At 42.9% G+C, this 9,272-nt stretch overlaps 1 protein-coding gene across 1 annotated transcript; it reads left to right on the top strand.

The window, feature by feature from the left end:
• Positions 1 to 2,663: 2,663 nt before the first annotated feature.
• Positions 2,664 to 5,139, top strand: LOC308335008 (mitochondrial intermembrane space import and assembly protein 40-B-like). The gene is made up of 3 exons (XM_080791947.1): positions 2,664 to 2,805; positions 3,517 to 3,615; positions 4,325 to 5,139. The coding sequence occupies exons 1-3, from the start codon at positions 2,784 to 2,786 to the stop codon at positions 4,699 to 4,701; spliced, it is 498 nt and encodes a 165-aa protein (XP_080648073.1). The 5' UTR covers positions 2,664 to 2,783; the 3' UTR covers positions 4,702 to 5,139.
• Positions 5,140 to 9,272: the final 4,133 nt, after the last annotated feature.

The following is a 9,272-nucleotide window of genomic DNA, read 5'->3' as shown; positions in this document are numbered from 1 at the left end:
GGCCATCCATCCTACTACAAAATGTGTTCCGTTTTCCTTTTCGCAGTATCGTTCTGTAATATAATATCATGCACACAGTTACATTATACGTTTTGTATCTGGGATGTATGTTTCCTTCTACTCTTTAGCCACATTGGTCTGTCCATAAGTACCCTTTTTGGGGTATGAGTATAGGCAAAACAAGGTCTTAACAGGTGAAGACAGTCTGACAATTTGTCCCCAGGGTCCAGCATAATATAGCATTAGTTATTTTTTTTCCCCCCCTGTTCTATTTTCAGTAGTCGTTGCCCATAATGTCTGCCTCTTCTTCAACCCGGCTGTCTGTCTGCTGAAGAACGCCAGAAAGACGAGGTCCTGTCATTGATTCTCCTCGGGCGTTTGTTGGGTCACCTCGGCATGTTCAAGGAACACTATTAAGAGAGCAAGACGGTGCTTATTATTATTATTATTATTATTCACAACACAACGCACTCTTCTTGTCTTGGGACCTTTTTTTTCTTTTTAAGAGTTCGAAGTAAAGAAAGCCATCGTGTCAACGTTCATTTCAGGTCATTTGGATGCGGTGCTGGAGGCTTCGCGGGCCCCACCCCCATATTATATTAGGACATGAAAAGTATACATTATACTTGGTATTCCTGATAAAACAGCTCTGACAAGCTCTCTGTTTTCCATTTACCTTTTTATTTTGATGTTTTAAAGCGGTGGTTTTCAACCGGTATAGTTCGGAGGCCACCAGTCGGTCCTTGAGCAGGGTCCAAGGGGTCCGTGGACCACCAGTCAGTCGGTCCTTGAGCAGGGTCCAGGGGGTCCAGGCACCACCAGTCGGTCCTTGAGCAGGGTCCAAGGGGTCCGTGGACCACCAGTCAGTCGGTCCTTGAGCAGGGTCCAGGGGGTCCAGGCACCACCAGTCGGTCCTTGAGCAGGGTCCAAGGGGTCCGTGGACCACCAGTCAGTCGGTCCTTGAGCAGGGTCCAGGGGGTCCGGGCACCACCAGTTGGTCCTTGAGCACGGTCCAGGGGGTATTTTTCAATAGCTAAATTATAACAATGTTTAAAACACAAAAAAGGGGTCCCCCCCCCCCCCGCCCCAAAATGGGTTAGGTTTTGGGTCTGAGAGGCTAAATCTCATCAAACCGGTGGTTCCTTTGATACAGAAAAAGGGTTGAAAAGCACAGTTTTAAAGTTTAAACCATATAGGACTGTCAAACATGTTCACGCTGGTCTTAGTCTATCAGGGACAACAAAGTGTGTCCTCTTTGTCCTCTCTCTGCCGAAGGGAAGTGTTTGTCTGTGTTGTTGTTTATTATTATCATCGCTCCTTTTTTATTCCCAGACTGAATCGTTGCACAAAACTGCCGACGATGACGTTTGGTAGGGATGTTAAAAAGGGGGGGGGGGGGGGGGTTCATTTTTGGTTTTTACTTTTATGTATCAGACATAATTGTGTTATTAAAAAGAAGAAAAGAAAAAAAATTCCAACACAGTTGGAGGTTGTGTCTTTATTTGGAAGTTGTTGTCCCCACAAAATGTCAAATGCCGTTGACAAAGAAGGGAAAACCTGTGTGTAGGGAAGGGATGCACCCAAAGGGACATTCTCGGCCGAAACCGAATATGGGAAACGGCTGGCCGAATATCCCAATATGATTCATGTTATATATATATATATATATTTTCCCTTACCATTGCTGTCATGGCCGTACCTTAAAGCTACCTGATTTATGGCAAAAGAAACTTAATAAAAAATAAAATAAAACTTTAATAATAATCACTATTATTATTCTTTTGAATGCATTAATTGCATACACTATTCGGTGATATATTTTCTGCCTATTCGGGCCCCGAAACCCAATAGGCCGAAAATGCATTTTTAGCCATTTTCTGCCAAATATTTTCTGCGGCCGAATATTCTGTGCATCACTACTTACGTCATCTTGTCCCCCAAACGTTACGTTACGGAATTAGGTCAAATATGACGTCAATTTGTGGCAACAGGCATTCTGATTGGCCAGTATGAGATGATGCATGATGATGTACGATGAGAAGAGCGCCCCTCAATCACTTCTTCACGCGGGTGTGATTTTATTCTCTCAGTCAAAGTCGTATGGTTTGGCTTTTACATTTTCTGTTGACGTGTTTATCAAATCATGAACTAATATAATTGGGAGTGAATTATGTTTTAAAACAATAATTTGAGCACTCGGGTGAGTGCAGCTAGGGCTGAAGTATCTAAGCTGTGGACTGCTACCATAGGACCAACCACCAGAGGTCACTGTATGTATGGTGATCTGACAGCGTATGACAAGAAGATTGTATTACGTTTAATTAAATGTTATTATCCGCCCTCTGTTCCACCTTAAATAGTATTAATTTTATTTTTTTTAATTTATCATTATTATTAAGAAATATAACAGTCTAGACACACAATAGCCTACAGTACAATATACAATACAATACAAAACAAGAGAAACAAACACAAACAACCAGTTATTAATAGCCTACAACAATACAACATCAGAGCCATTTAAGGGGGATTACTAACAGAAAACATTAAGCTTTAAACTCCTAATTAGCCTTTGTTTTTAATCACTTTTTAGTTTAACTGACGTCATCACTTTGCGTCTCCTTGACGAAAATGATGACGTCACATGTAAGTTGTCAGAAGTGAAGAAGCCGGGTGGTTAAAATATGGAGTGAAAAGCTCAACTTCTGAGTGATTTAAATTAAAGTCCTTCCAACGAAGCACCACCGCGTCCTACTGTAACAGACAGCTGACACCGAGCGGCCATGTCGTACTGCAAGCAGGAAGGTAAGGCTGTTTATATCTGCTCCTTATCTGTGTTTTCTCCAGCAATGTCATTGAGGAAGCTAGCATGCTAAGCTCATATGCTACTTGAACCACATTGAACCTAGTACTACTCATGTGAGCTGACAGACAGACAGACAGACAGACAGACGGGCTAGCTAGCCTAAAGCAAACAACAATGTTACAGTCATACATGTTAGTGCTTTATTAATACCTTATTGTTTGCTGTGGGGTTGTTTAATATGTTATTATACTAATTATTATACACGTATAGCACGGGTTGTGTGTATAGTTGGACAGCTATAAGAGTGCTTTTTTAATTTTTTTAATGGAGAGCTGCCAAAATGTCAAACCAGGTCAACCCAAGTTAGTTCATCAAACCGCTTGCGTTGCACTTGGGGTGACACGTGAACTAAGCCATTATGAAAGTTTCATGTGGGCTTCATTTAAACTTTAAAAAGGGTAAAATATCAGTTGCCATGGGCTCTCCTTAGGTCAATTATTGCACTAGTGCACTAGCCTTGGATAAAGACTTATCATAGAATAGGATATTCTCTTAATCGATTCTGACATTTGCAGAATAGGATATGCAAATGTCAGAATCGATAGCCTTGATCCGAGGCTGATATCGTACCACCAGTGTCAGGCTACACTTGCTTGTCTATACCTGACCTGTATTCATTGGCATTCTTATATGCTCTTATTCCAACAAAGGTAAAGATCGCATCATCTTTGTAACGAAGGAAGACCATGAGACGCCCAGCAATGCCGAGCTGATCGCCGAAGATCCCAATGATCCTTATGAGGAGCAGGGTTAGTGATTTGAATATATATTCTTTCAGAGCGGACGTTTTTAACTCTAATCTTTCCTTCTGAGGGGTTCCTGGAATAACATATTTTCAGATGGGGGGGTCGGCGGCCAATTACATTATCACTTTTGGGGTCCTTGACATGAAATACTGAGCAACACTGATATGGAAAAGAAAGGTTTCTTTTCCAGTTATTTCAGAAAACTGTCAGTGTAAGTGCTAGTTTGTCAACTTTCGACCTTTTGTCACAAACAAACAAACAAACTCACTGATGCACCCATTCTGTGGGTTTAGGTGTACGCAGTAGGAAGAATGTCATTGTCCACTTGGTACATTCATTTGCTTTGCTTTTATTTCAAGTAAACTGCATGGTACAAATATCTTCCATGTTACTGGTAAAAACCATGTATCCACAAAGTGCATGAATTCCCCACACAGGCTGTCCATAATTAAGCCCTAGGCCTGGAGGCGTGCCCGTCTATGCCCAACCCACTAACCCAATTAACCAATTAGCTTCAGAACATTCTTGGCTAAATAATAACAGAAATAATAATCAAAAAACACAGTGAATTGGCTTCTACAGTCAGAATTTATAAGACTTTTTTTTTTTACATGCATCGACGTCTGGCCTAAATGGGTTAATGTTTTACTTACTCTAGCTTTGGTTTGTGTGTGTGTGTGTGTGTGTGTGTGTGTGTTCTCTCTCTCCCCAGGCCTCATCCTGCCAAACGGAGACATCAACTGGAACTGCCCGTGTCTGGGCGGCATGGCCAGCGGGCCCTGTGGGACCCAGTTCAAGGAGGCCTTCTCCTGCTTCCACCACAGCCCGGAGGAGGTGAAGGGCTCCGAGTGCCTCGGACACTTCCGCGACATGCAGGAGTGCATGCAGCGCTACCCCGAGCTGTACCCCAAGGACGACGAGGACACCCCTCCGGACGAGGACCCGACGGGCGCCGACGCCCCTCCGGACCAGAACCCGGCCCCTCCCGCCAGTGACATTGCCCCCGCCCCCGCCGCCGCTACGCCTCAGCCCGCCTCCACCACGTCCGACAGCACAGCAGCGCCCGTAGACGGCCAGAGTGCCAGCTAAAAAAAAAAAGACCTATTCATACTCCGGGGGTTTTTAGGTGGTAATTAAGCTATACTCACCTTTTCGGTGGTTAGTCCAACAAAAAAAAAAAAACAGAGGGATGTGTTGAGAGGGTGAGCGGTGGTGTTGCCCGGTTGAGTCGCTTATCGCCGCGGCGGCGGCGGCGGCGGGCTCAGTGACGTCATGTTGTAGTTTTTCGGGTGGTCACCTTATCACCTAAAAGGGGAGTATGATTGATTGGGCCTCCAGTCCACGATGGCCAGCCTCCCCATTCCCTTCTCGGCTCAGTGTAAGAGCACCACCGCCCAGCGTAGATCACTTGAGGAAGTCCAGCTCTATGTGGCGTGATTTTGTTTGCAGTCCTTTTGCTTTTTTAGCAACAAATGGTCACAAAACAGGGAGGAGGCTCTAGAAAGGGTACACGGGGGGGACGGGGGGGGGCGGTGGGGGACGGGACTGTGTACCTTTTTAGAGACTATTAAAAGTATGCTGCTTTACCCACTGACTGACTGACTGACTGACTGACTGACTACCTGAAGACTGTTGACTGACTGACTGACTGACTGACTACCTGAAGACTGTTGCAGGGACATTTCATGAGAGACTCGTGTTTCCGTTGTCCAAAAGGGACTCACTTTATTATGTCTTGATTGAATGATAATCGGTCAAATCAGATTTGTTCTACTTTATTTTTATTTTCTCTGTTAAATCACTGGCTAATGGTTGAGCTTTTGATTTCGTTCAACGTCTCTGGCTCTGCGATCGGTCCAGGTCTGTGTGGGACGGTTGCTCTGCGATCGGTCCAGGTCTGTGTGGGGCGGTTGCTCTGCGATCGGTCCAGGTCTGTGTGGGGCGGTTGCTCTGCGATCGGTCCAGGTCTGTGTGGGGCGGTTGCTCTGCGATCGGTCCAGGTCTGTGTGGGGCGGTTGCTCTGCGATCGGTCCAGCGCGCCACGGAGATGGAAACTGCGCACGGTTGAAAGTCAAGTCGGTGACGTATATCGCGGCTACAAAGCACAGGCGTAATTATCAACGGCACTTCCTCATACTCCGAACTGCGCACAAAGTGTGCTCTTCTCAATTGTAATAATGCATAAAGCTATACGCTCACTGCTTTGAAAACAAATCGTATCAACTTGCTTTGCCACCAATATGAAGTACAGCCAAGATGCAAGGTTTATTTTGCAGGTTCTGCAAAGTTTAGTTTTTTCTTTTTTTAAAGATTGTTTCTACCTGGTTTAATTCCATACATTGAATTTAGTTCATTTATTTTTTTACATTGCATAAAATGTTGCGATCCCACTGGCGATGTCCCGCGACCCCATGTGGGGTCATGACCCCCGACCCCATGTGGGGTCACGACCCCCGACCCCATGTGGGGTCACGATCCCCGACCCCATGTGGGGTCACAACCCCCGACTTTGGGAACCCCCGGTCTACCATATCTGTATAAGTGAAAGAAGAAAAAAAACCTTACCTTTAAAACTTTTACCCTAAACTCTTGTCTTTTTTGAGTGGTGCAACCACTCCTACAACCAGCAATGTCCATGTACCTGTGTACCTGTGTGTGTCTATGAGCACGAGTATGTTACTTATTTATACCAGTAGGGGGCGCCAGAAACAGAGGGGTAGTGCTGTGTGTCTAATGAGAGAGAGAGAGAGAGAGGGGGGGGGGGGGGGGGAAATTGCACCACTCAGTTCACACGTGTGTGATTTTTATGTTAAGGATAATTCAGTCCAGAGTGTAGAGTAGGAGAGTACAGCAACACACTTTGATCTCGCCACAAAGCGGGTGCCTATTATGGGCTATAGTTCCAAACGTTGCTCCTATTGGCTGGAACTATTCCATTGAGACAAAGCGGGTGCCTATTATGGGCTATAGTTCCAAACGTTGCTCCTATTGGCTGGAACTATTCCATTGAGACAAAGCGGGTGCCTTATATGGGCTATAGTTCCAAACGTTGCTCCTATTGCTGGAACTATTCCATTGAGACAAAGCGGGTGCCTATTATGGGCTATAGTTCCAAACGTTGCTCCTATGGCTGGAACTATTCCATTGAGACAAAGCGGGTGCCTTGTATGGGCTATAGTTCCAAACGTTGCTCCTATGGCTGGAACTATTCCATTGAGACAAAGCGGGTGCCTATTATGGGCTATAGTTCCAAACGTTGCTCCTATGGCTGGAACTATTCCATTGAGACAAAGCGGGTGCCTTGTATGGGCTATAGTTCCAAACGTTGCTCCTATGGCTGGAACTATTCCATTGAGACAAAGCGGGTGCCTATTATGGGCTATAGTTCCAAACGTTGCTCCTATTGCTGGAACTATTCCATTGAGACTTTGGGAAACCATGATTTACAGTCACACAGTATACATGTTTTTATTGCTCCAACACTGTTGCCTTTCAGTTTTTAGCCACTGTATACTTTGTTTGTTTTGTATGACAAATAGCTATAATCCCAACCTGTTTTCTTTTCTTTTAAAAAAAAAAGTTTTAATAATGTTTGAATATCTGAATATAATTATTATATAATATCTTACAAGATTCTACAAATGTCTTCTAAATCATGACAGTTTTCTGAAAAAAACCCATGTTTCTGTATCAGTGGTTCTGAAACTAATTCATGTCAAGGACCCCCAGAATGATCCGTATTTGGCCGCGGACCCCCATCTGAACATATGTTGTTCCAGGGACCCCCATCTGAACATATGTTGTTCCAGGGACCCCCATCTGAACATATGTTGTTCCAAGGACCCCCCCCCCCCCCCCAGAAGCAAAGATTTGAGTGAAAATAGTTCTGAAAGCTCTGAAAGAATATATATTCAAAGATTTGCAAATTTCTTTACAAATTTTCAAGAAATAGCAGATCTATGAGCTTGTAGATCTGCTATTTTTCAATAGCTAAAGTATGGCATGATGCTGGGTTCCCGTCCAGGTACAAGGGGTAGAAGTCCACTTGCTTACTACATGGTTTGAAGTTGTATGAAGGCGTAGCCTGCACTATCGACGTGTGTGTGTGTGTGTGTGTGTGTGTGTGTGTGTGTGTGTGTGGTCAAAGATTTCAATTTATGTCTTTCAAGCCTTAATAATAATTGTATTCATTGAATAGATACCAAATGAACAAACAAACAAACCAAACCTTTTACTTTCTCATTCCTTCATCATTGTATACTTTTATGTATGTCTGAAACTGTAAAAAACTCAAATGATAATTATGCATGATTTTCCAGTGTATGGAATATGAGTGAAGGGTGAAAAGTAGGGATGCACCGAAAGGGAAATTCTTCTTGGCCGAAACCGAATACCCGAATATGATAAATATTATACATCTTTTTTTTGCTACCATTTCTGTCATGGCCGTACCTTTAAAGCTACCTGATTTATGGCAAAATAAATGTTTATGGCAAAACTTAACTTAAATAATAATCACTATTATGGGTCCATAAAACATTTATTCAGCCCTTTTGAATGCATTAATTGCATACACTATTTTATGATATATTTTCTGCCTATTAGGGCCGAAACCGAATAGGTCAAAAATACATTTTTAGCCATTTTCTGTCAAACATTTTCTGCAGACGAATATTGGGTGCATCACTAGTTAAAATAGTATGTTTATACAGAGTGAGTAAAGAATAAATAATCTCTCAATCACCTGGTAATGACTGTGACACAGTCCTGTAGCTGAAAGGTCAGAAGGTCAGTCCTTGCTACCACAATGTTTCCAGCCAGACAGGTCTAGTCCAGAATGCCACTTAAGCACTATATATATACTTTGTTGTACAACAAATAGCGAAAATAGTTGACCTACAAGCTTGTAGAAATGTAGATGTTTGGAAAATGTGAAAGATTTAGCAAGCTTTTGCCTATAATGTCATGTTGAAGAAAGTGGTTATCACTTAACATACCTACACCCGCACAGTATAATTAGTATGAAGTGTAACTGAATATCGCTGTTTTAGTATCCCCACTTAACCCAGTAAGACCTGAGTTTGATTCTACAAATGTTATGTTATGGTTATGACTTGCTTGACTTAAGCCCGTTGCTCCTCTAGGGTGCATATAGGCCGTTGACAAATGTCCTCCATTTCATTCAGTTTTTAGCCGTTTATCTCCCCAGTTAAAGGGACACTTCACCCTTTTTGCAACAAAATATATGTTAACTAGAACTGCACTCTGCCGAGTGCATACTTGCTTGTTGCACACTAGTAGGCCATAAATGGCCTACTAGTGCGCAAGCAGAGCGCGCAAGTACTTTCAACCGCTGGAAAGTATCACATCTCAGTATCTCTGTGAAGGAACGTTTGAAATGTATAATCATTACGTGTAACTATTTGCTACCTAACTACTTTTTTACAGAAAAATGAATCATTGATATGTGATGAAAAAAAAGGTATATAAACTGAATTAAAATATATTATACAGTATAATTAACTGTATGTAGTATGTAGTATGTATGTAGTATGTAGTTGTAATTTGATTAGCAGTATACTGTGGTTACTTGGTTCCAAAAAGTGAAGACAAGTTTTCTTCAACGGTAAATCTGTGCCTGGTTTGCTGGGACTAGTTAC

The sequence above is a fragment of the Protomyctophum bolini genome (assembly GCF_963924005.1).
Source record: "Protomyctophum bolini genome assembly, chromosome: 2".
NCBI classification, from domain to species: domain Eukaryota; kingdom Metazoa; phylum Chordata; class Actinopteri; order Myctophiformes; family Myctophidae; genus Protomyctophum; species Protomyctophum bolini.
This window is presented reverse-complemented; position numbering and strand designations above follow the sequence as displayed.

Bases quoted from the DNA above. Each gene is read 5' to 3' on its own strand.
- LOC308335008 (XM_080791947.1), top strand. From the start codon at position 2,784: ATGTCGTACTGCAAGCAGGAAG. The intron at 2,806-3,516 runs GTAAGGCTGTTT...ATTCCAACAAAG, and splicing joins GTCGTACTGCAAGCAGGAAG to GTAAAGATCGCATCATCTTT. The intron at 3,616-4,324 runs GTTAGTGATTTG...CTCTCTCCCCAG, and splicing joins TGATCCTTATGAGGAGCAGG to GCCTCATCCTGCCAAACGGA.